Source organism: Eleutherodactylus coqui, chromosome 10, assembly GCF_035609145.1.
Source record: "Eleutherodactylus coqui strain aEleCoq1 chromosome 10, aEleCoq1.hap1, whole genome shotgun sequence".
Lineage (NCBI taxonomy): Eukaryota > Metazoa > Chordata > Amphibia > Anura > Eleutherodactylidae > Eleutherodactylus > Eleutherodactylus coqui.
In genome coordinates, this window is record NC_089846.1 from 102,519,278 (window position 1) to 102,545,425 (window position 26,148).

Below are 26,148 nucleotides of genomic sequence, written 5' to 3' on the forward strand. Positions count from 1 at the left end.
TGCATAATATTCCCAAATTAGCGTAGCCGTGAGATGAGGCAATTTTGTCAAAAAGCTCTGTAAATAATAGTGAATTTTCACTACACTTCCTCCATGAGCAGATGATTTGTTTTTAGCAAGAAAAGACAGAAAAAAGGATGCTTAAAAAATGATGGGAAGCTTTTATCCTGCGGCTGAAGTGTGCAGAGGGGCCTCAGAAATCATCTTGTTTTCCTCCAATCAGTGATAGTCGTCGCTGAAACTTTTCATGGTAACGTCACAGCTTATGTGCCGCTGTCTTGTTTTATGTTTCGTTCTTATAATACATTACTGTCATAACAAGAGCTTTTATTTCCCTTTATATGAAAGAACACGCTTACTAAAAATGTTACAACCGGTGCTGTGATGTGACAATAGCACGACGCATGGAAGTCCCACTGATTTAGTACACTTTGATGATTTCCAATGTGCACTATGAAGTAATTGGCTACAATAACAGCTTGTACAACCCTTTGTCATTGCTCGCTGGCTTTCCTCAATTCTCTCGAGCCCGGGCTTGCATGTTGTTTTCTTGTTACATTTTTATTTTAGAGATGACACCTACATCAGCAAATATTCCGCAAAATATAAATGGCTGCCTTGTACGTATATTAGCGAGGAAAGGCTTTAAAACATACATTTCTCACCTTCCCATCCAATATAAAAGCATATTCTTGCACTCCATAATGAAATCTAGTGCTGCATTGTTAACAGCGCATTGATGTATTCTTTCTCTGTCTATTTTTTATATAAACTTCAGCACTTTTAACAATGTACATGGCTGGATATATGGAAACGTGCACGGCCTCGAAAAGTTTGCATTTGACACCAATCTATGCTATTGAGGCTATTGTTAAAGGGATTATCCAGACAGCGCCTGCCAGGATACTCCGGAGTTGGAGCAGAAGTGCCGCTTCGACCCCTCTATAGCGTCCGGGGCTCGTAAATGCCAACAGAGCTTTCAATAAAATCAATGGGACCCCAGGCTGTAATCATAAGGACACCAGCTCCCATTGGTTTCAATGAGAGCTGCACTTGCAATCATGAGCGCCGCCACTATACAGTGGCGGAGCAGCTCTTCCGCTCTGACTCCAGAGTATCCCAGTGGACTCTGCTTGGATAACCCCTTTAAACTCCAATGGTTGTCTCATCATAACAATCCCTTTTATACGAGCGCTGCATCGCCGTGGTTCCATTTCTTGAGATCCTCAGCAAATACAGTACTGTGCAAAAGTTTTAGGCAGGTGTGGAGAAAATACTGCTTTCAGAAATAGAAGTGTTATGAGTAGAGATGAGCGAGCATACTCGTTAAGGCAATTTACTCGAGAGAGCATCGCCTTTTTCGAGTACCTGCTGAAGATTTGGGTGGGGTGTGGGGGGGCGTTGCGGCGCGGGGAGTCAGAGGGACCGGGGTGGAGAGTGAGAGAGATCTCTCTCTCTCTCCCTCCTGATCCACTCCGCAACCCCCCGCTCACCCCCACAGCCCCCCCCCCTCGAATCTTCAGGGAGGAGTCAGCAGGTACTCGAAAAAGGCGATGCTCTCTCGAGTAAATCGACTTAACGAGTATGCTCGCTCATCTCTAGTTATGCAAAGTGAATGAGCAAAAGAGAGTCACATCCATATTTGGTGTGACAGGCCTTTGGCTTCAAAACAGCATCAACTCTTCTACGGTAGGTGCACTTGCACACAGTTTTTGAAGGAATGTGGTTCCCAAACGTCTTGGAGAACAAAGCCCAGAGCTTCTGAGTGTGGATATAGACTTGCTTAAATTCTTCTGACTCTTCATGGAATCCTGGACAGACTGGATGATGATGTGAGATCAGGACTCTGTGGGGCCGTCTCATCACTTCCAGGACTCCTTGTTCTTCTTTGCAGTGAGGATAGTTCTTAATGACATTGGCTGCAAGTTTGAGGTTGTTGTCTTGCGGCAGAATAAATTTAGAGCCAATCGGATGCCTTCTATTTTTGAAACAAATTCTTACTTTGCAGCATTTTTTCTACACTTGCCTAAAAGTTTTACACAGTGCTGTAGGGGATTTTGCTGGGGGAAATGTTTGCCAAAAAAAACCTCTAGGAGGACCTTCTATTACCACGATACTTAGCGAATGCTTCATTCTGAAACTGGATCATATAATATAATAAAGGAATTATTTTCTTATAACACCTCCAGTCGATATGAACGATTAAGACATATTTTGACATTATAGACAGGGGTGTCACGCTTGGACTCCCCACTATGAGCCAAATCAGAGAACCACTGCAGGACTCAAGCTGCCTCGGTGTTACATGGATGGCCATTCATCTGAAAGACCGCCAGTTAAAGTTAATCTGTCACCAAATCTATTCTGTCCTATTTGAGAGTGGGAAAAGGAATGATGGACACCCCGATAATACAGGTACTCCATATGAATTCCACTTTATTAGATGCAGCACAAATCGAGTGCAGAGTACTCTCAATGATGCGTGTGAGCACACATGAGCCGTGGGCTCCCCCCACCTGCCTGCCACCGATTGACAGCTTTTTTCCTATGCACAGCAGTAGGGAAGAGGCAGTCAATCAGACACAGAGAGCAGTGGGAACCTGCCACTCATGAATACGAGGACCCAATGCTCATCTCACAGATCACCTACTAAAGTGTGATTTTATGGGTAAAATAGCTGACAATGCTGGAATCGCGGTGTCTGTCACTACATCATGCTCCACTCAGATTGACAGCATAAACCTGATGACAAACTCCCTTCAATACTACAACCCTACATCAAAAGTGTCTAGCTGGCCATAGTTTTCCCTGGCAAAGTCAGTCGTTTGTGGCCATGGCTACGAAAGGGGATGTCTGTGGTAAGACAACACTCAGGCCTCTTTCACCCAGACAACAGTGATATCACCTTGTATTGGGCTATTAGAGTGGCTTATTTACACTTTGAATTACTTTACAATGGGTTTTGTTGTGTTAAGATAAGAGAACATAAGCCGTTTAATGGGATAAGATAACTTTCTGTGCCATGTACTCACAATTAAGGTAAAATTTGTCTCATCTGTAATGTAATGGCAGTGTTTTCCCTGCAACTGAAATGGTACAGTCTCTAGCTGCTCATGTAGTGCTGTGCTAATGCTTTATGCTACTAATGTGAAATTAAAAATCTAATCATCAAGATGGTGCCTGATAAATATCAGACAGGAGGCTGCACTGCATGCAGATGACTGCAATGTACACAGGAGACCTCCAGAGTGTGACATACAATCAGGTGGGGAGGACAGGGATGGATAGATGTGTTTTTGCCGTATTGGTCTTTGACTGGCACCAGAGCTCTGGAACAACAAAGCTATATAGCTAGATAGATTAGTAAAGTGTATACAGCTGAGTAAAGCCCCATTTACACGCAAAGATGATCGCTCAAAATTCGCTCAAAAGACAGTTTGAGTGATAGTTTTTGACCCCTGATGTATTTATACATAGTTATTAGAGCGCCCCTCAGTCGTCTTTTTTCCAAACTAAATAACCCCAATTTTGATAACCTCTCTGGGTATTGTAGTCCGCCCATTCCATTTATTACTTTAACTGCCCGCCTTGTACCCGCTCAAGCTCTGCCATGTCCTTCTTGAGTACCGGTGACCAAAACTGTCCACAATATTCCCTGTGTGGTCTGACCAGTGACTTGTAAAGAGGATGAACAATGTTCTCGTCATGCGCCCCTAGACCTCTTCTGATGCACCCCATGACCCTATTTGCCTTGGCAGCAGCTGGCTGACACTGGTTGCTCCAGTTAAGCTTACAGTCAATTAAAATATTTTACGTGTGGTCGGAACAGTGACTTGTGAAGAGGACTTGTCAGTGGCTGGCATCGGTCACCATTCCCCCGCACAACTTCTACCACTACAATGTGGACAAACAGCCTGCTTTTATGCCATGTGTTGGTCTTTTCCATTCATAACTGAGGTCCTGTGTACTTCATTCTGTATGCCTCCATGACATGAATTGTTAGTGACATTGTAATCAGTCAGCAAAGCTCAGAATGGTTCTGCCAGTTGCATCGCTGCACACCAAGCCTTATTATAACACTGACCCATGACAAGTTGGGACTCTCTATGCCAAAAGCACTGATGCCTTTGACGGACAGTAACTGTGACTCCTGTCAACCACAACGTTTAACTCAATTTAGCTATAACTTGGGGACATTACAACCATGCTTGTCCTTCTCGGGCTCTGATTTATTGTGTCCCGTGCACCTTTGTGCATGCTTCCTCAAGAGCTGAAGCTTGAGCGGCTTTGAAAGAGTTACAGGCTGCGAAAAGAGCTCCACACACAATATGTACGTCAGAGCTTAGAAAACATTCCCTTGTCTACGCACAATCTTGTACGCACAACACAGAGGCTCTTATTTTAGCCATTCAATGCATAGCTCCATCACCCTCATTGTGTGTCTCCACTTTGTGACAGCTCCTTCAGCAGGGCTACCTCCATTGTCCATAGAGGACTCATAATTTACACCTCTGATACATCACAATGCACTTACCAACATGTGATGTAGACGCACGCTGAAATAATGAGAGCCAAATACTATGTTTAATAGATGTCTAGAAACACAAAGAGGAAATGAATGGAACACAATTTGCTTTGAAAGATAATTTTGATACAGACTTTCATGCGATGATTTTTTTTTTTTTAATTGAAAAAAATATTTCATCCTTCATCTCCACAAACCTAATTATGTCACATCAGCATAATTCGGCAGCACAAACTTCCCAATTAGACATGACCTGTATTTGGCCTCTCACTTTTAGCAGTGGTGTAATGACTTACACAAGCAATCAAGCAAGGGTATAGCTATAGCCGGCAATACAGCCGGCTCCATTGAAAGCAATGGTCTGCCGGCGATTGCGGGGTGAATTGTCGGGAAGGGCTTAAATATATAAGCCCTTCCCTGCAATTCATCCAGAAATGTGTAAAAATTAAAAAAAATATATATACTCACCTGGTCCCGGCAGACGGAGATCAGCGCGGCAGGCTGCAGTCCTCCTGAACTGCTCTGAACAGCTGTGAGTAGTATTCAGCTGCCGGGGATTTAAAATCCCCACCTGCTGAATGAGCTGCCTCTGATTGGTCACAGCCTGACCAATCAGAGGCAGCTCTCACTCACACCCATTCATGAATTCATGAATGGGTGAGTGAGTGCTGCCTCTCTGATTGGCTCAGGGGCAGCTCTCAGCTGAATGACAGCTGAGCCAATCAGAGGCAGCACTCACTCACCCATTCATGAATTCATGAGCTGCCCCTGATTGGTCCCTGCGCTGAGGGGGGTGTCTCACTCCCGCGCTCGCTGGCAGCCCATTGCTTTCAATGGAGCCAGCTGTATTGCTGGCTCCATTGAATTCAATGGGCTAACATCGTTCTTCTCTGCCACAGCTGTTACAGCTGTGGCAGAGGAGAACGATCTTTATGCTGACAGCGCGGGGAGGGGGGGTGTCTCACTCTTGCCACTATTGTGGCTTAATAGTGGGACCTGGGAACTTGAGATGCAGCCCAACATGTAGCCCCTCGCCTGCCCTATCCGTTTCTGTGTCGTCCCATCACTTTCTTGGGTTTTGCAGATTTTCACAAATGAAAACCTTAGCGAGCATCGGCGATATACAAAAATGCTCGAGTCACCCATTGACTTCAATGGGGTTCGTTACTCGAAACGAACTCTCGAGCATCACTGAAAGTTCGACTCGAGTAACGAGCACCCGAGCATTTTGGTGCTCGCTCATCTCTAGTCATATACGACTTTTTTGTAATTTTAAGATATTTGGACATTTTATTGAGAATTTTACATAGAAAGAATAGGGACCATAAATATTGGTCATCCTTCTGAGGGCTCAGTCACATGGGCGTTTTTTCGTGCGATTTTTTTTTTGTGCGCAAAACTAATGCGCACAAAAAAAATCACATGACCGAAGCCAGCGTCACGGCTGAAAAAAACGCTGCTAGCAGCGCTTATCAGCCCAAAGGGCTCCGTCACACAAGCGCTGCCCGCTATCCTCTGCCACAGCTGTGGGAGAGAAAAACGATGTTCGCCCATTGAATTCAACGGAGTCGGCAATACAGCCAGCTTCATTGAAAGCAATGGGCTGCCGGCAAGCTCTGTATTAATTTTCAGGGAACGGCTTCAATTATAAGCCCTTCCCTGAAAACCATCCAAAAAAGTGTAAAAAATAAAAAAATATATATACTCACCTTTTTGCAGCTGCTGGAGATCAGCCGCGTCCAGCCGACTCTTCTCCTGAACTGCTTTCTGTAGTATTCAGCAGGCGGGGATTTAAAATCCTCGCCTGCTGAATGGGCTGCCTCTGATTGGTCACAACCCTCAGCCAATCAGAGGCAGCTCTCACTCACCCATTCATGAATTGAGGTGAGGGGGTACATCGCCCCAAATATCAAATAAATGCATTGTACTAGTTTTTTTAATGGTTTTATGAAATATACTCATTTAAATAATAGTCACATACAAGTTATATTTAGTATATAGATCAGTGCTAATGCCGTATTGTATATTTATTCACATGTAACTCATGAATTTTCTGCTGCAGGTCATATAATCTGCCATGCAAGTGGAAAATATGCAGACATTCTACAGCCTTATAAAAAAAACCGGCATGTTTGTTGCTGAGCTGATACCATATTTCTCATGCAATTAAATGTAATATCCCATTGGGATTTTTTCTTCTTTCATATACAGTATATGGAATGAGAGCTAAGAATATACAGGACATTCTGTGAATTACATACCCCGGTGTGCAGTCATCCAGTAGTTCCGTGTCAATTACATGTGACCTACCCAGGGACCACTATCACTCTGTAATTCCAATGTCATAAATAACTAAATCGAGCTAATGGCATGAGGAATCTCTGCTATTATACTCAGAAATAAGAATGTTATAGAGTCTATGGTCTGCAAGGGCCTTATCATAGACTCCAGCAGACCTTTGGGTTTGGTACTATAGATATGTTCACAAGTGGCAGATGCTCCCTTCCTTGGCAGCAGCAAGGCACACAATGATACAGGCCTCCCCTCACTATACCCGTTAATGGTCTCACATGGGTGCAGCAAAATACTTCACAAAGAGCCTCACTTGGTAGCCCAATGTCCATGACCATGAGACACCACAACATCATTGGCGCCACTGAATTACAGAGGTCTCTCTCTTCCTCGGTAATACTTAATGGAGTTACTTACACACCACATTGTCATGGTCTGAAAGTAGGTGACCTGTGGAGTCTGGGGATGTAAGTTTTAAACTCCTTTGTTGTTCCCCCAGTGTGAACGCTGAAAGCCACTGCAGAGCATTGAGTGGCGCTGCTACATAGTCTGTCCAATCTAAAATTGGAATGAGTGGACTACTTAGAAGACCACTCAATGCATTCAGTAGCGGCTTCCAGTGCTCACATGGGAAAACGACAGGGAAGGTAAGTATAAAATGTACATCCCCGGACTCCTACTTTCAGCCCATAAGCTTATCTTATAGGGCTAACAGTAGGTTACAGATTCCCTTTATGAACAGTTTTTACATTGTACATGAGACCCGCTGCCACTTATCTGCTAGCCTCTAACTAAACCTCTGCAGTTACCTGTGCCAATTAGGTTTCAAATACTCCAGTTCAGGGTAGTAAGTGTTCTAATTCAGTGCAAAATATGGACAGGGCTAGTCTGTAGCTCTTGAAAACTACTATTTAAGGTATTTAATCTTTAAAAGGAACCTATCACGAGGTTTCACCCTTCTATGCCCTCTGCAGCTATATATCAGTCATTAATAGAGCTCTCTAAAACTTGTTATTTTTAATGGCTATTACCCCTGCTGCATAACTGTAGGAAAGCACTTTTTAAAAGCCCAATGACATATGCCAATTTTATCCGACTGGTCCGGTGGGCATACCTGGGGTCCGTTTGGTATTGGTCAGTTCCGTCATAAGACATAGCGTTTGGCCAGAGTATTCCTCTTTCCTGCTCCCCAAATGGGAACCCCCAACACAGATGTCAAACCACCCTTAATGACTGATAAAGTGCTGTAAAGGGTTAGATGGGTGAAACCTGTTGACAGGTTCCCTTTAAACATAGACTTTGCCCTGCAAAACCAAACATTAGATTTGTTCTTGAGGTTTAAAAGATGACTCACTAACAGGTAGTATAAATGAATGTAATGTACTCTTTCAACCTTCATATCCCTTTTCCACATACATTAGGAAGGTTCTACTCCTTTGGCAATTTGCATACAAATTAAGCTGTTTAACATGCAAATCAACCCAGGTAGTTTGTTAGATAGCCTAACCAAAATGCTCCACATCAGCGCTCTCTGCCCATAAGAAACACACTGTTGCTCAGTACATCATGTAGTTGCTGAGCTGCTTTACTATCAGCCACTCTCTAAAGGTAACTGCAAGGGGGAAAACGATTCTTCTAAAATCTTCAAAATAAAAGATTTCTAAATTGTATCAGCAATAAAGTAAGCAAGATATTCAACGATGTTTGTCTTTTAATGAGTTTAGAACAGATTCCCAATGACTAACTGTGGGAGAACTAACACTATTTACTGTGTGGGGCATTAAGGAGGGCATTATTAACATGAGGATGATTAATGAGCCACTGTTATAGTGTGGTGCACTATTATTGTGTGGGGCGCTATTATTGTGTGGGGCGCTATTAACATGTTCTGCTCAAAGGGGTAATCAAACTTTGCAGAGATGAGTCTTGGCCAGTAGAAGTTGTGATATTAGTCAATGATCAGGCTTTATCTGTAGATGGCTTTGCAATACAGTCCCTACAGACTCGTTCACTAGGCAGGGTCTTTGTCTGACAGTAGTACTTTTGGGATATGTTAACTTCTTCTATCTATACATGGCAGTAGGGGAGTTTAATTTATTGGGCTACTATCTCCTAATAAACTATAATTAATGGGAATTTATAAAAACCATAAAGTGGAAAATGTATGTTTTTGTATGTCCGTATATCTAAGTATTCCTCACTGAGTTTGATTACTGTATTTTAATAGACTAAATAAAGGTTTGAATATTAATTGCTTATCTTCTTAGTGATAGATGAATCAATCAGGAGAGCACGATTAACATGGGGATGACAAATGAGCCACTGTTACAGTGTGGTGCACTATTACTGATGAGTCTTGGCCAGTAGAAGTTGACATGTTAGTCTGGGACATACAGCAAAAAAAGGAAAGGAGAAGGACTAGAATCAGAGAACAAATCACCTGTGAGTAGAGATGAGCGAGCACGCTCGTTTAAGGCAGATGCTCGAGCGAGCATCGGTCTTCTCGAGTAACTGATTGCTCATCCAAGCAGATGTGTGTGTGGGGGGGGGGAGAGAGAGATCTCTCTCTCAACCCCTGCCTTCTTCTGTATCAAGATTGGGGGTTAATAGGTTGAACTTGATGTACGTGTGTCTTTTTTTTTAGCCTAAAATACTATGTTACCACTATTTAGGTAGTTATTTTTCTTTCTTGTATAGTAGTATTATTTGGTAAATGTATTATTCATATACATACTACTATATATACATTAACGTTTGATGGTAAAAAAAAGAGATGAGCGAACGTACTCGTCCGAGCTTGATGCTCGGGCGAATATTAGGGTGTTCGGGATGCTCGTTACTCTTAACGAGCACCACGCGGTGTTCGGGTTACTTTCACTTTCCTCTCTGAGACGTTAGCGCGCTTTTCTGGCCAATTGAAAGACAGGGAAGGCATTACAACTTTCCCCTGTGATGTTCCAGCCCTATACCACCCCCCTGCTGTGAGTGGCTGGCGAGATCAGATGTCACCCGAGTATAAAAATCGGCCCCTCCCGCGGCTCGCCTCAGATGCGTTGTGAGTTAGCTGAGGGAAAGTGCTGTTGTGTTGGAGCTGCTGTAGGGAGAGTGTTAGGAGTGAGTGTAGGCTTCAAGAACCCCAACGGTCCTTCTTAGGGCCATATCTATCCGTGTGCAGTAGTGTGGAGGCTGCTGTTAGGAGTGTTGCACATTTTTTTTTTTTTCAAAATCGGCTGTGCAGAGCATTGCGCCCTGCAATAATACTACAGGGACAGAAGTGGTGGTTAGGCAGGGAGAGTGTTAGGAGTGAGTGTATGCTTCAAGAACCCCAACGGTCCTTCTTAGGGCCACATTTAACCGTGTACAGTACTGTGCAGGCTGCTGTTAGCAGTGTTGCATATTTTTTTTTTTTCAAAATCGGCTGTGCAGAGCATTGCGCCCTGCAGTAATACTACAGGGACAGAATTGTGTAGGCAGGGCCAGAAGACATATATTATTGATTGAATATACGCAGTGGGCCTTTTCTTTAAAAAAAAAGGGAAACATTCTATTTGGCCTGCCTCTGACAGTCCTCAGCGTTCCAGGTACGTGTGTGGAGAACGTAAAGAAATCATACGCAGCCAGTTACGTTTAACAGCAGGCTTGCGCCAATTTATTTCCTGCCTGGGAAAAATCACCGCTCTGCTGCACTTCATATAACACTGCAGTTCTGTGGAACACATTTCTAATCTTATCTGATTGAATATAGTCAGTGGGCCTTCCCTTTAAAAAAAAAAAAGGGAAACATTCTATTTGGCCTGCCTCTGACAGTCCTCAGCGTTCTGGGTACGTGTGTGGAGAACGTAAAGAAATCATACGCAGCCAGCTACGTTTAACAGCAGGCTTGCGCCAATTTATTTCCTGCCTGGGAAAAATCACCGCTCTGCTGTAGTTAATAACTCTGCAACCCTGCAGTTCTGTGACACATTTGCAGGGCCAGAAGACATATTTATTATTGATTGAATATACGCAGTGGGCCTTTCCTTTAAAAAAAAGGGAAAACATTCTATTTGGCCTGCCTCTGACAGTCCTCAGCGTTCTGGGTACGTGTGTGGTGGGTGGAGAACGTAAACAAAAATCATACGCAGCCAGCTAAGTTTAACAGCAGGCTTGCGCCAATTTATTTCCTGCCTGGGAAATCAAATCACTGGTAATACAGCATGCTGAGGGGTAGCGGTAGGCCTAGAAGATGTGGATGCGGGCGAGGACGCGGAGGCCCAAGTCAGGGTGTGGGCACAGGCCGAGCTCCTGATCCAGGTGTATCGCAGCCGACTGCTGCGCGATTACGAGAGAGGCACGTTTCTGGCGTCCCCACATTCATCGCACAATTAATGGGTCCACACGGGAGACCTTTATTAGAAAATGAGCAGTGTGAGCAGGTCCTGTCGTGGATGGCAGAAAGTGCTTCGAGCAACCTATCGTCCACCCACAGTTCTGCGCCGTCCACTGCTGCAAATCCGAATCCTCTGTCTGCTGCTCCTCCTTCCTCCCAGCCTCCTCACTCCACTACAATGACACATGCTCAGGAGCGGGAAGACTCCCAGGAACTGTTCTCGGGCCCTTGCTCAGATTGGGCAGCAGTGGTTCCTCTCCCACCAGAGGAGTTTATCGTCACTGATGCCCAACCATTGGAAAGTTCCCGGGGTCCGGGGGATGAGGCTGGGGACTTCCGGCAACTGTCTCAAGACCTTTCAGTGGGTGAGGAGGACGATGACGATGAGACACAGTTGTCTATCAGTGAGGTAGTAGTAAGGGCAGTAAGTCCGAGGGAGGAGCGCACAGAGGATTCTGAGGAAGAGCAGCAGGACGATGAGGTGACTGACCCCACCTGGTTTGCAACGCCTACTCAGGACAGGTCTTCAGAGGGGGAGGCAAGGGCAGCAGCAGGGCAGGTTGCAAGAGGCAGTGCGGTGGCCAGGGGTAGAGGCAGGGCCAGACCGAATAATCCACCAACTGTTTCCCAAAGCGCACCCTCGCGCCATGCCACCCTGCAGAGGCCAAGGTGCTCTAAGGTCTGGCAGTTTTTCACAGAGACGCCTGACGACCGACGAACAGTGGTGTGCAACCTTTGTCGCGCCAAGATCAGCCGGGGAGCCACCACCAACAGCCTCACCACCACCAGCATGCGCAGACATATGATGGCCAAGCACCCCACAAGGTGGGACGAAGGCCGTTCACCGCCTCCGGTTTGCACCGCTGCCTCTCCCCCTGTGCCCCAACCTGCCACTGAGATCCAACCCCGCTCTGAGGACACAGGCACTACCGTCTCCTGGCCTGCACCCACACCCTCACCTCCGCTGTCCTCGGCCCAATCCAGCAATGTCTCGCACCGCACCGTCCAGCCGTCGCTAGCGCAAGTGTTTGAGCGCAAGCGCAAGTACTCCGCCACGCACCCGCACGCTCAAGCGTTAACCGTCCACATAGCCAAATTTATCAGCCTTGAGATGCTGCCGTATAGGGTTGTGGAAACGGAGTCCTTCAAAAGTATGATGGCGGCGGCGGCCCCGCGCTACTCAGTTCCCAGTCGCCACTACTTTTCCCGATGTGCCGTCCCAGCCCTGCACGACCACGTCTCCCGCAACATTGTACGCGCCCTCACCAACGCGGTTACTGCCAAGGTCCACTTAACAACAGACACGTGGACAAGCACAGGCGGGCAGGGCCACTACATCTCCCTGACGGCACATTGGGTGAATTTAGTGGAGGCTGGGACAGAGTCAGAGCCTGGGACCGCTCACGTCCTACCCACCCCCAGAATTGCGGGCCCCAGCTCGGTGGTGGTATCTGCGGCGGTGTATGCTTCCTCCACTAATGCACCCTCCTTCTCCTCCTCCTCCAACGCAACCTCTGTCTCGCAATCAAGATGTGTCAGCAGCAGCAGCGCGTCGCCAGCAGTCGGTGTCGCGCGTCGTGGCAGCACAGCGGTGGGCAAGCGTCAGCAGGCCGTGCTGAAACTACTCAGCTTAGGAGATAAGAGGCACACGGCCCACGAACTGCTGCAGGGTCTGACAGAGCAGACCGACCGCTGGCTTACGCCGCTGAGCCTCCAACCGGGCATGGTCGTGTGTGACAATGGCCGTAACCTGGTGGCGGCTCTGCAGCTCGGCAGCCTCACGCACGTGCCATGCCTGGCCCACGTCTTTAATTTGGTGGTTCAGCGCTTTCTGAAAAGCTACCCACACTTGTCAGACCTGCTCGTAAAGGTGCGCCGGCTCTGCGCACATTTCCGCAAGTCCCACACGGACGCTGCCACCCTGCGGACCCTGCAACATCGGTTTACTTTGCCAGTGCACCGACTGCTGTGCGACGTGCCCACACGGTGGAACTCTACGATCCACATGTTGGCCAGGCTCTATGAGCAGCGTAGAGCTATAGTGGAATACCAACTCCAACATGGGCGGCGCAGTGGGAGTCAGCCTCCTCAATTATTTTCAGAAGAATGGGCCTGGTTGGCAGACATCTGCCAGGTCCTTAGAAACTTTGAGGAGTCTACCCAGGTGGTGAGCGGCGATGCTGCAATCATTAGCGTCACCATTCCTCTCCTATGCATCTTGAGAAGTTCCCTGCAAAGCATAAAGGCAGACGCTTTGCGCTCGGAAACAGAGCCGGGGGAAGACAGTATGTCGCTGGATAGTCAGAGCACCCTCCTGTCTATATCTCAGCGCGTTCAGGAGGAGGAGGAGGAGCATGAGGAGGATGAGGAGGAGGGGGAAGAGACAGCTTGGCCCACTGCTGACGGTACCCATGCTGCTTGCCTGTCATCCTTTCAGCGTGTATGGCCTGAGGACGAGGAGGAGGAGGAGGATCCTGAAAGTGATCTTCCTAGTGAAGACAGCCATGTGTTGCGTACAGGTACCCTGGCACACATGGCTGACTTCATGTTAGGATGCCTTTCTCGTGACCCTCGCGTTACACGCATTCTGGCCACTACGGATTACTGGGTGTACACACTGCTCGACCCACGGTATAAGGAGAACTTTTCCACTCTCATTCCCGAAGAGGAAAGGGGTTCGAGAGTGTTGCTATACCACAGGATCCTGGCGGACAAGCTGATGGTAAAATTCCCATCCGACAGCGCTAGTGGCAGAAGGCACAGTTCCGAGGGCCAGGTAGCAGGGGAGGTGCGGAGATCGAGCAGCATGTACAGCACAGGCAGTGCAACAGTCTTTAAGGCCCTGGACAGCTTTATGGCTCCCCAGCAAGACTGTGTCACCGCTCCCCAGTCAAGGCTGAGTCGGCGGGAGCACTGTAAAAGGATGGTTAGGGAGTACGTAGCCGATCGCACGACCGTCCTCCCTGACGCCTCTGCCACCTACAACTACTGGGTGTCGAAGCTGGACACGTGGCCTGAACTCGCGCTGTATGCCCTGGAGGTGCTTGCTTGTCCTGCGGCTAGCGTCTTGTCAGAGAGGGTGTTTAGTGCGGCTGGGGGAATCATCACAGATAAGCGTACCCGCCTGTCAACCGACAGTGCCGACAGGCTTACACTCATAAAGATGAACAAAGCCTGGATTTCCCCAGACTTTTCTTCTCCACCAGCGGACAGCAGCGATACCTAAACAATACGTAGGCTGCACCCGCGGATGGAAGCATCGTTCTCTCTCACCATCCAAAACGGGGACATTCCTGCTTCATCAATCTGTGTCTAATATTCCCCCTCCTCCTCCTGCTCCTCCTCCTGAAACCTCACGTAATTACGCCGAACGGGCAATTTTTCTTTGGGCCACAAGGCTCACTCATATAATTTTTCTAAACAATTTTTATACGTTTCAATGCTCTTAAAAGCGTTGAAACTTTAACTTGAACCAATTTTTCGTTAAACTGGGCTGCCTCCAGGCCTAGTTACCACTTAAGCCACATTAACCAAAGCGATTAATGGGTTTCACCTGCCATCTTGGTTGGGCATGGCCAATTTTTTCTGAAGTACATTACTACTGTTGGTACACCAATTTTTTGGGCCCTCACCTACAGTGTAATCATAGTAATTTCTATGTTCTTCGCCTGCACTCATGGTACAGAAAGGTGTGTGGGGTTGGCCTACACTTTAGCTACATAAATGTAACTGGGGCCTTGTCTATACTGCAGCTACTGAAATGTGAAAGAGACTGTTATCTCCCTAAACTGCTGCAATGGGAATGTTACTGGGGCCTGTCTTGAGTGCTACTATTACTGAAATGGAACTAAGACTGCGCTCCCCCTATACTGCTGCTAGTGATATGTTAGTGGGGCCTGTCCTAATGCTACCACTGAAATGTTAATAATTCTGGGCTCTGCCTATACCGCTGCTAATGGTATGTCACTGGGGTGTGGAAACAGAGGCTTCACAAAGACATGATGGCGGCGAGGCCATTTCCCACCAATGCTGTTACTGTTAAGGTGCATATAACCACGGACACGTGTAGAGGACACATAGTGCCTCCAAAACATCCCCCTCCTCCTCCAACAATGAAAACATTCTTGGCAAATACCTTTGCATTGGTCCGTCTGGTGGCAGTCCAAGAATTTCACCTTTAACGACACAACAAGAGAGCACCACCACCATCCCCCCGCCACGGCCCACTTAATCCTGGCCACATTCCGAAAACCAACTACATAAAACCGCGCTACCAGGTCCGCAGTCACCACCACATTACCACCAACGAGGTTACTGTTAAGGTACATATTACCAGTCTGACTGGGGCATGCAGTGTGGGCCGAAGCCCACCTGCATAAAGCACGACATTACTACCTCAGCTGTGTTGGGCAATGCAATGGGATATTTTTATGTACCGCCGGTGGCTTCCTGGCACCCACCCATGCTGTGGGTCCACAGGGAATTATAAATGCATCTGTTTTCACTTCTAAAGAACCCCAGTCTGACTGGGGCATGCAGTGTGGGCCGAAGCCCACCTGCATTAAGCACGACATTACTACCTCAGCTGTGTTGGGCAATGCAATGTGATATTTCTATGTACCGCCGGTGGCTTCCTGGCACCCACCCATGCTGTGGGTCCACAGGGAATTATAAATGCATCTGTTTCCACTTGTAAAGAACCCCAGTCTGACTGGGGCATGCAGTGTGGGCCGAAGCCCACCTGTATTAAGCACGACATTACTACCTCAGCTGTGTTGGGTAATGCAATGGGATATTTTTATGTACCGCTGGTGGGTTCCAGGGAGCCACCCATGCTGTTGGTCCACAGGGACTTCACAATAGGGAGTTGTACCTGCCTGTGTCTATGAATTAAAAAGCCGGGTCTGACTGGGGCATGCAGACACCTTGACAGAATGAATAGTGTGTGGCACATAGGTTCCCCATTGCTATGCCCACGTGTGCAGCTCCTGATGGCGGTGGCACAGGATTATATTTCTCATTGCTTCTGTACAGCATTGTGGGCTATCGCCCCGCCCCTTTTAAAGAGGGTCGCTGCCTAGCCGTGCCAACCCTCTGCAGTGTGTGCCTGCGGTTCCTCCTCATGGCAGACGCACTTATAAATAGACATGAGGGTGGTGTGGCATGAGGGCAGCTGAAGGCTGCGCAGGGACACTTTGGTGTGCGCTGTGGACACTGCGTCGTGCGGGGGGGGGGGGGGGGGGGGGTTGGCAGCATGTAACCCAGGAGAAGTGGCAGCGGAGTGTCATGCAGGCAGTGATTGTGCTTTGTTGGAGGTAGTGTGGTGCTTAGCTAAGGTATGCATTGCTAATGAGGGCTTTTCAGAAGTAAAAGTTGTTGGGAGGGGGGAGCCCACTCTTGCCGGTATTGTGGCTTAATAGTGGGACCTGTGAACTTGAGATGCAGCCCAACATGTAGCCCCTCGCCTGCCTTATCCGTTGCTGTGTCGTTCCCATCACTTTCTTGAATTGCCCAGATTTTCACACATGAAAACCTTAGCGAGCATCGGCGAAATACAAAAATGCTCGGGTCGCCCATTGACTTCAATGGGGTTCATTACTCGAAACGAACCCTCGAGCATCGCGGTAATTTCGTCCAGAGTAACGAGCACCCAAGCATTTCGGTGCTCGCTCATCTCTAGTAAAAAACTATATTTGTGGTCAGGACTGATGTATCTATAGCTATAGATTCAAAGCTCTTCAATATTCCTTATATAAAGGCAATGGTGTATATATATTTTTAGGAGGTGGGGGAAGAGTCAAAACATATGTTTTGTGACCTGTGCCCCAATCCTTTTGATCCTAGCAATGCCACCGACCAAAAGAATGTTCTTTTGGTATATGTTACGCCAGTGTATGTTGGTATATCCTTGCTTCCAGTATTTGGAAAAGAGTAGTCCACTATCCTTTTCAACAGAACTGTAGAAATGTATACTGTTGGTCTCAATGGTAGATATACACAACTGTATAGGCATATAGTTGGACAAATGGGAGGTTTACATTTGACACAACATTGCAAATAGTTCCTACTGAACTCAATTTCCAAACACGATATAAATGTAGCCCAACGCATTGGGAAAATATAATGACCTGCACCAGATGATCCACCGAACTTCTCATAACTCAGACTACTGGAGAAATTGTCAGTTCAAGTTATACTTACTTCATTATATAAGAACAGGGAAGCCCTGCAACATGTATACAATAAATAATACATTTTTATTAAATAATTAACAAGGTAAAGATAGCCCAACTTTGTCGTCAGAAGCGAACGGGAGCTTTACACACTGAACATTTGTATCACCGTATTGCACTAGAATTCCGCAGAGACACTTGGTGATGTACATCCATTGTAGGTGCGAGAGGATGGAGGGGAGATCCAGGGAAATTTACTTAGCCCATATAAAACAACCTTAGACATACAGTATTATGTGCCTGGTGTTCCACTCTCTTCAAAGCTTTCTGACAAGCAGATGTTATAGAACTGTTTGCTCTGTAATAAATGAAATGAGCCTACGGAAACTGACAGGCTGTCCGCATCCAGTGCTAAGTACCATTCTATGTATTCTCCGGGGAATGCTGCAAACTTCTATGATGTTAAGTGCTAAGTTTACTGAGCATGGGCGAGAGATCAGTGCCATAAAGACAGTCCTACTGCGGTGTGCATCGTCTAACGCATAAGTAAAAGAGGGGCATGTATATTAATAGTCTTATAAGAATGGATACATTGCTATGACATTATACAAAGGAGAAACTGTCGGTCTTAGTGTATCTTGACGCCACCAGAAGCTAGGGGTTTGACAGGGGGAACTCCCCTGTCAGACCCCTAGCTTCCGTTTGGGTCAAGATCTGAAGGTCCTACAAGGTGCTGTTAGCTGTCCCTGTGCTGCACCGCACTTAGCTGCCTGTCCCCCGGGCCGGGTGGTCTTGGCTCCCTGCTGTAGAGCTGTGTGCCCCTGGTGCTGTGTTCTCTGTACTGGGCAGCAGCTTCCACAAAGCTCATATGGCGCGGGAGAGAGGGGGGGGGGGGGGGACGGAAGGGGACAGCCGTCACTGCCAGCCAAGCCGTTTGACGTCGCTCTGCACTCCCTGATGCCGACCCCGCTATGTGCTGTAATACAGAGGGGGGGTTGCGCAGGCGGGGATGGCCATTCCCAATGTGCCAATGCGTGGCTTGAGCGTCGGACCTGCATGGCAACTAGCAGGTGTCACTGCAATCTCCGGTGAGGCAAGGTGCCTGTTTGCGGCCACCGGCTTTCATTCACCGTCCGAGCCTGCTGTAGGCACCGTGCGGCAGCATCGGCAAGGAACAGGCTTCACGGCGCTGTGCTTCCTCCTGTGTGGTAAATGTATCGGCAGGCCGGGAAGTAGCGGTATGATTGTGCTACAATGCCTTTTGGCCGGCTGACGGGTAAATACGTTGGAGCTGCAGATGGCAGCCTGTAACGTATGCTTTCCCTTACAATCTTTAGTGGGCTGCCAGGACCTAGATTCCATGCAGCTCGGCAGCCTATCAGGTACAGGGGCTGTAACTCCCCTGGCAAACTTGACTCCACCAGTACTTCCTGGTGGCGACAAGATACACTACTACCTGTCTTTATCAAAATAGTGCACACTCTTTAATACATGTAGCAGATCTTCACCTACTGGACCCATTTCTCTCCCTTATGCCAACTTATGGTTGTACTACATCAGCTCCAAAAATGCCAGATAATTTAAAAACTTTGTACAGCCATTCTGAGTTGTTTAGCCATGCACCACTGATGAGGATTTATTTCTTTTTCAAATTTGTTGTACATGTTATGAATTGTAAAAAGATTGAATTGTAAAAAGATTACAATTGGAAGTATTAGCCCTTTAAAAAGTAATGAGGGAAGAACTGTCGAAGGTGATGAAGAAAAAGCAAATAAGTTAAATATTTTTTTTTCTCCAGTGTTTTCACTCAGAAAAATGAAATGTCAGGTGAGATGCAGAGTGATAAAGTAAACTCTCCACTAAATGTCACTAATCTAATCTTGGAAGAAGTGCTTAGCTGCCTTAAAAAAAGATTAACATAGACAAATTGTAGTCCCAATGGCATACACCCATGGGTAGTAAGGGGACTAAGTAATGTAATAGACCGTTTTTTCTTATATTTAAAGACTCTATAGTTATAGGATCTGTATTACTAGATTGGCACATAGTAAATGTGCTGCTGATATTCAAAAAGGGGTTAAAAAGTGAACCAGAAAACTAAAGGGCGGTAAGTCCTACTTCTATTGCGGCTAAAATGTTTGAGGAGTTTCTAAGAGATGCAATCCTGAAGGACCTCAAGAAAAATAGCTGCATAACTCTGTAGTAGTACGGGTTTATGAGAGATCGCTCCTGTCAAACCTCCCTGATCAGCTTCAATGAGAAGGTAAATTCTGAACTGGACCGGGGAGTCACTGGAGCTTTTATAGCTGGACTTTTTCAAAGCGTTTGATACTGTGCACTATAAAAGGTTGGTATACAAGATGAGAATACTTGGTGTGGGCGAGAATGTGTGTAAGTGGGTAAGTAACTGGTCAGTGATAGAAAGCAGAGGGGGGTTATAAATGGTACATACTCTGATTATTTCACCGCTACTTGTGGGGTACCACAGGGGGCATTGTAGAGAGATTGTAGAGTAAAATAGTATTTGCGGATGATATAAAACTATGTAAAGAAATTAACACAAGAGAAGATATAAGGCAGTTACATAAGACTCTGGAAAGTTGAGGGCAGAAAAATAACAAATGAAGTGTAACACTGATAAATGTAAGGTTCTGCCCATGGGCAGAGGAATTACATGTCACCATTACACACTAAATGGGAAACCACTCGGAAACACCGACATGGAAAAGGACTTGGGGATCTTAGATAACTGGAACGACCAGTGTCAGGCAGTTGCTGCCAAGAATAATAGGATCATGAGGTGCATCAAAAGGGATTTAGGGGCACATGATGAGAACATTGTTCTTCCTCTTTACAAGTCACTGGTCAGACCACACATGGAATATTGTGGACAGTTTTGGGTACTGGTACCCAAGAAGGACATAGCAGAGCTTGAGCAGATTCAAAGAAGAATAACTAAAGTAATAAATGGAATGGGCGTATAACAATACCCAGAGGGGTTATTAAAATTGGGATTATTCAGTTTAGAAAAGAGATGGCTGAGGGGCGACCTAATAACTATGTATAAATATATCGGGTGACAATACAGAGATCTCTCCCACCATTTATTTATACCTAGGACTATAACAAGGGGGCGCTCTAATAACTATGTATAGATATATCAGGGGACAATACAGAGATCTCTCCCATCATCTATTAATACCCAGAACTGTAAAAAGGGGGCGCTCTAATAACTATGTATAAATATATCAGGGGACAATACAGAGATCTCTCCCATCATCTATTAATACCCAGAACTGTAAAAAGGGGGCGCTCTAATAACTATGTGTAAATATATCAGGGGACAATACAGAGATCTCTCCCACCATCTATTTGTAACATATTACCCAGGACTGTGACTATAACAAGGGGGCGCCCTCTACATCTAGAGGAAAAAGGGTTTCTACACCGACATAGAAGGGGGTTCTTTACTGTAAGAGCAGTGAGACTATAGAACTCTCTGCCTGAAGATGTGGTGATGGAGAACTCACAAAAAAATTCAAGAGGGGCCTGGATGCATTTCTTGAGTGCAGCAATATTCTAATTGCCACAATGGAATCAGGAAGGAATTTATTACCTCTAAAGTGAAGGAAATTGGCTTCTATCTCATGTTCTTTTTGCCTTCCTCGACATTAACATTGGGGGGGGGGGGGGATGTAATAGGCTGAACTGAATGGATATATCTGCATTAAACATTATGTTACTATGTTGTAGAACAGGATTAAAAGAGACAATACATCTTACAGCAGTGTTGCCACTTTCTTCGACTATACAATGCATTTGGAAAGTCTTTGGGCCCTTTCACTTTTTCTTTCATTTTGCTATGTTATGGCCTTGTGCAAATTCAAAAAACAAATTCTAGTTTTCCCCCATCATACTGCACTAAATACCCCATAATTACAAAGTGAAAACAGAATGTTAGAAATTTTTGTAATTCCTAAAAAGTGAAAACTTTACATTTTGCATTTGGTTTGATACTTGAAATTTATGTTGGGAGCGGTATCGTCTCTCATTAATTAGAGCACTCAGGAGGTGAGTGAGAAGTCTTATAAGGCCATGCATGCTCCTTTTGGGAAATATATGCAAATAAGGAAGATGGAACAATAGCTCTGCAGCGCCACCTATTGGATGGCAGCATTCCTACAAATCAATATCAGACCCTTTATACAGGTCTTTATAAAAATGATTGGCAATTAAAAACCAAGCCAAAAATTCATATACAGACAGCTGTTTCAGGGGTTTTGCCCCTCATCAGTGTACAGTAGGTTTTTGGCTTGGCTAGTGAGAGGCCTGTGACATGGGTTGGGAGGGGTATCATCTCTCCTTAGGGAGAGCACTCAGGAGATGAGTGAGGAGACTTATAAGGCCATGCATACTCCTATAGGAAATATATGCAAATAAGGAAGATGGAACAATAACTCTGCAGCGCCACCTATTTGATGGCAGCATTTCTGTAAATCAGTGTCTGACCCTTTATACAAACTGTCTCAGAAACAGGATTGTGTGGAGGCTACAAAAAAATTCTACTGCACTGAAGGTTCCCAAGAGCAAAGTGACCTCCCTCGTTCTTAAAGAAAAGAAGTTTGGCACAGTCAGGACTCTTCCTAGAGCTAGTCAACCCACCAAACTCAGTATTAAGAAGGACCTTGGTAAAAGAGGTGACCAAGAACCCAATGGTCACTCTGGCTGAGCTCCAAAGACCGTGTGTTGAGATGAGAGAAACTTGCCGAAAGGTCGACCATCACTGCAGCACTCTACCAATCTGAGATTTATGGCAGAGGGACCAGAAAGAAGCCTCTTTAGTAAAGGACACAAGCCCGTCTGGAGTTTACCAAAAAGCACCTAAAGGACTCTCAGACTATGAGAAACTACATTCTCTGGTCTGATGAAACCAAGAAAAAATATGTAGGAAGTCCTATTTTGATGTGAATTATGCACTGAAACAAGCCATAGAAGTGAAGGTAGATGCAGAATAGAAAAAGGGGTGGAACAAAACCCGTAAGATACGCGTGGCCCAAAGAAGAAAGAGGCAAGGGACGTAAGGGGTTTAAAGTGTGCAAGATATTATGGAGGCGCTGCTGGCCAGGTACTGTTGCACCTAAGTGGGCGTCGTTGCATCTCTCCATAGAAGTGAATGGGCGGGCGCAAATATGCATTGAGTACGCAGAAAACCTGCATATTCACTGCATCCTGCATGCAATATGTAAAGAATAGAACCAACTGATATCAATCGGTTCATACACATCTTAGGTTTTTGCATAAGCGAGAATTAAAAAATAGGAGCACTTCCATTTTTTGTGCATTTGCGCACCGAGGGTCGCTACAGAAGTCTATGGGAGGTGCATAAATTCTGTGAACATAAGAACGCATCTGCAACTCATTAAGCTAAATAGCCATTTCAATCGAGACGTGTTCACCACGTAAATGAACATTCCCTGCGTACAAAAAAATACAGTAAAGCGCGTCGATGCAAAAGACTCATTCATAGTGAGAACCGCATAAACCTGTGTGAAGCCGTCTTAACAATGGGCCGTTCTGCATAATTATGCGTGGGGAAAAAAAACAGCGGAAGGGCCAAATTATGCAGAGAATCGGCTTTTCTTGGTCCTTGAATACATTGGGTATTCATGAACTACCGAAATACGCTCATGCCCATGTGAATGAACCCTAAGTGAACCGGTGATACCTGGTTTCCCCGAGAATAAGACTCACCCTGAAAATAAGCCCTTTCCTGATTTTTCAGGGGGGCTTAAATATAAGCCTTACCCCTAAAATAAGCCCTAGCAGCATTACATAACAAAAGTCCATTACCTAGCAGGCTCAGTCCAGGTCCTTCCTGCTGCTCTCTGGAGATCCAACGCGCTTCTTGTAGTTCTCAGCCACCCACACAAGATTACTTCCTTTGTTACAATATTCATAAATCGCACCTTCAAGAAGCGATTGCTCTGATTGGGTGAGCAGTGCTCGAGAACCAATCAATGCAGCCCCTTGATGAACCAATGCAATGGCTGTGATTGGGTTATGGAGCGCTGCATTGATTGACTGAAAAACCAATCACAGCCATCACATTGTGGAGGCAGGATTTATGAATTGGCCAATCAATGCCGTGGCTCAGCGCGTCGGAGCTCCAGAGAGCAGCAGGAGGGACCTGAACCGAGCCTGCTAGGTAAGTATAATAAGACATCCCCCCAAAATAGGACCTAGCACCTCTGCGAAGTAAAAAAATTAATATAAGACAGGGTCTTATTTTCGGGGAAACACGGTATCAGTAGAAGTAGTGGTCAAGCAGTAGGCAGTAGTTGGTTGCCACTGTTGGCTACAGGTCAGAATCCTCCAAGAACAAGCAGAACTCCATAGTGCTGATACAACTTTCCTGAAAAACAATGATTGGGAAAGTGCAGCCGAACGACCAGCAGGCAGGATGGATGAAACACGATTAAATCCATATTTATTGCCAGTGTAACAACTTATATTAAATGAGCAAAGTGCCTTCAAATTGAGCACAAGGTCCCAGGAGTACCGCTAAAGCAAACAGCATCAAAGATCCCTCTATAATTTGATTGAATTTGCCTTATCAGCAGAAACTGGGCCAGTTTTAAGCAACCTAACAGGAAGGCTTCACAGTTTAAGTCTGTTGGGATTTAGTGTACTTATTCCAAGAAGGGCTGAGCTCATTATATTTTAAGCTTTGAGTGACGTGATCCCAAAGGTTAACAAAAAAAGGACTAAAGTAATGTATATATTCCAAAAAAAAGGAGACAGAAAGAGGCCAGCAATGACCAAGCGCGCATTATCCTCAAAACAGGAGACCTGGGAAAAAAAATGTGAAATCGAAAAGCCAGCCAGATATGAAGTGATGCGTGAGATAACACCCGCTCAATATGACTGACTGGAAATATATGACACTTCTGCATTCCATCTGATACGCAGTGCTTAGGAAAAGCAAGAGACCTGGCCAGATATTGCATGAAACATCTTAATCACCACTGGAAGTAAAAGCCACCACCATGCTGTATCGGCGACGTACCGTAAGTGAGTCATGTTAAAAACCGATGGAATTAGTGAGGGCAGATATCTGAAGGTTCTCATAAATGAAATGTAGAAAATACATTTTAGTAGGTCTTCAATAGTAACAGCCTTACCTCACATATATCCTTCAAGTGCTTGATGTAGTGGCGTTCTGTGCTCATGATTTCATTGATGACATTTGCTCTCATCTGATCCCGGTTCTGGAGTGTCCTGCCAATACATAGGCAGTCGGAAGTAGGGTCCAGATGCCCATTCTGCACTTCGCTGGTGCCTTCTTCCACGCCATCCTCTTGGTTGACCCATAGCTTCAAAGCAAAATAAGTGTGTCAGTCAAGGAGCAAGAAGAAGAGGGCATGAGTGGTCACATATTGCGTGTTTGTACATGGTTAGAGTTTACAGCATTGCCATATATAGGAGCCATCTTTAAAGACTATTCCAGTGAGATCTTTATAAATCCATTGAGTAACTAGTCGCCCAGTATATATATATATATATATATATATATGTGTGTGTGTGTCAGCGAGTATTACCTTGTTTAGTTATTCCTTACTATTTCAAAATGTCTTCTCTTCTTGAGTCATGTGATCTCCTTCTGACTGCCTGGGAATTACTTATCTCTATGTGAGTTCTGCAAAAAACAATCTCAGGTACCAGGACTTCTGGCATGATGAAATTACATGGACTGTACCCCACAGGCTCTTCACAGGGGGAGAACTCCTATTACAGTTTCTGCTGGTGATTAGAGGTTCCTCTCACACAGAGGAAAATAAGATTTTAAATCTGCAGCGTTTTTCCCGCAGCGTGATCCGCGCCCCATAGGGATGCATTGGACACCCGCAGGTAGTTAAATACCTGCGGATATCATTTTTCCTTCAGGCGCGGATTGCGTCTGCGGGAAAACACCCGCGGCATGCTCCATTTTAGTGCGGGTCTCCCGCAGGCTTCTATTGAAGGCTATGGAAGCCATCCTGATCCGCGGCACACCTGTACCTGAATTCATGCTCTCCGGCGCGGGAGAGCAGGAGTTAAAAAAAAAAAATGGAGTGCCCGGCGCATGCGCACAGCATGCTGCCAGCGTGCCGAGCACATCCGCCGAGCCAAAGAAAGGAGATCCGGTCGCGACGAAAGGAAGATCCGCAGCGTCCGGACAGGTGAGTTTAATCTTATTTTTTAGCCTCATGTCCCCGGGAAAGGGGGACCCGCTGCGGATTCTCCATGGAGAATCCGCGGCGGGCCTGATTTTCCCCGTGGACATGAGGCCTTAAAGGGGTTGTCCCGCGCCGAAACAAGTTTTGTTTTTTTTCAATAGGCCCCCCGTTCGGCGCGAGACAAACCCAATGCATGTGTTAAAAAAAACAAACGTTTAGTACTTACCCGAATCCCCGCGCTGCGGCGACTTCTTCCTTACCTTACTAAGATGGCCGCCGGGATCATCACCCACGATGCACCGCAGGTCTTCTCCCATGGTGCACCGTGGGCTCTGTGCGGTCCATTGCCGATTCCAGCCTCCTGATTGGCTGGAATCGGCACACGTGACGGGGCGGAGCTACGAGGACCAGCTCTCCGGCACGAGCGGCCCCATTCACCAGGGAGAAGACCGGACTGCGCAAACGGGCGATTAGACTCTGAAATTAGACGGCACCATGGCGACGAGGACGCCAGCAACGGAGCAGGTAAGTGAATAACTTCTGTATGGCTCATATTTAATGCACGATGTACAT

General features: G+C 46.1%; 1 protein-coding gene across 1 annotated transcript in view; it reads right to left on the reverse strand.

Moving 5' to 3' along the window:
• Nucleotides 1-26,148, reverse strand: part of LOC136580797 (uncharacterized) — a 390,741-nt gene that overhangs the window by 76,234 nt on the left and 288,359 nt on the right. Inside the window, exon 7 of the mRNA XM_066581655.1 lies at nucleotides 24,541-24,732. Within this exon, the coding sequence (XP_066437752.1) occupies nucleotides 24,541-24,732 (192 nt within the window). The remainder of the gene's footprint in view (nucleotides 1-24,540; nucleotides 24,733-26,148) is intronic.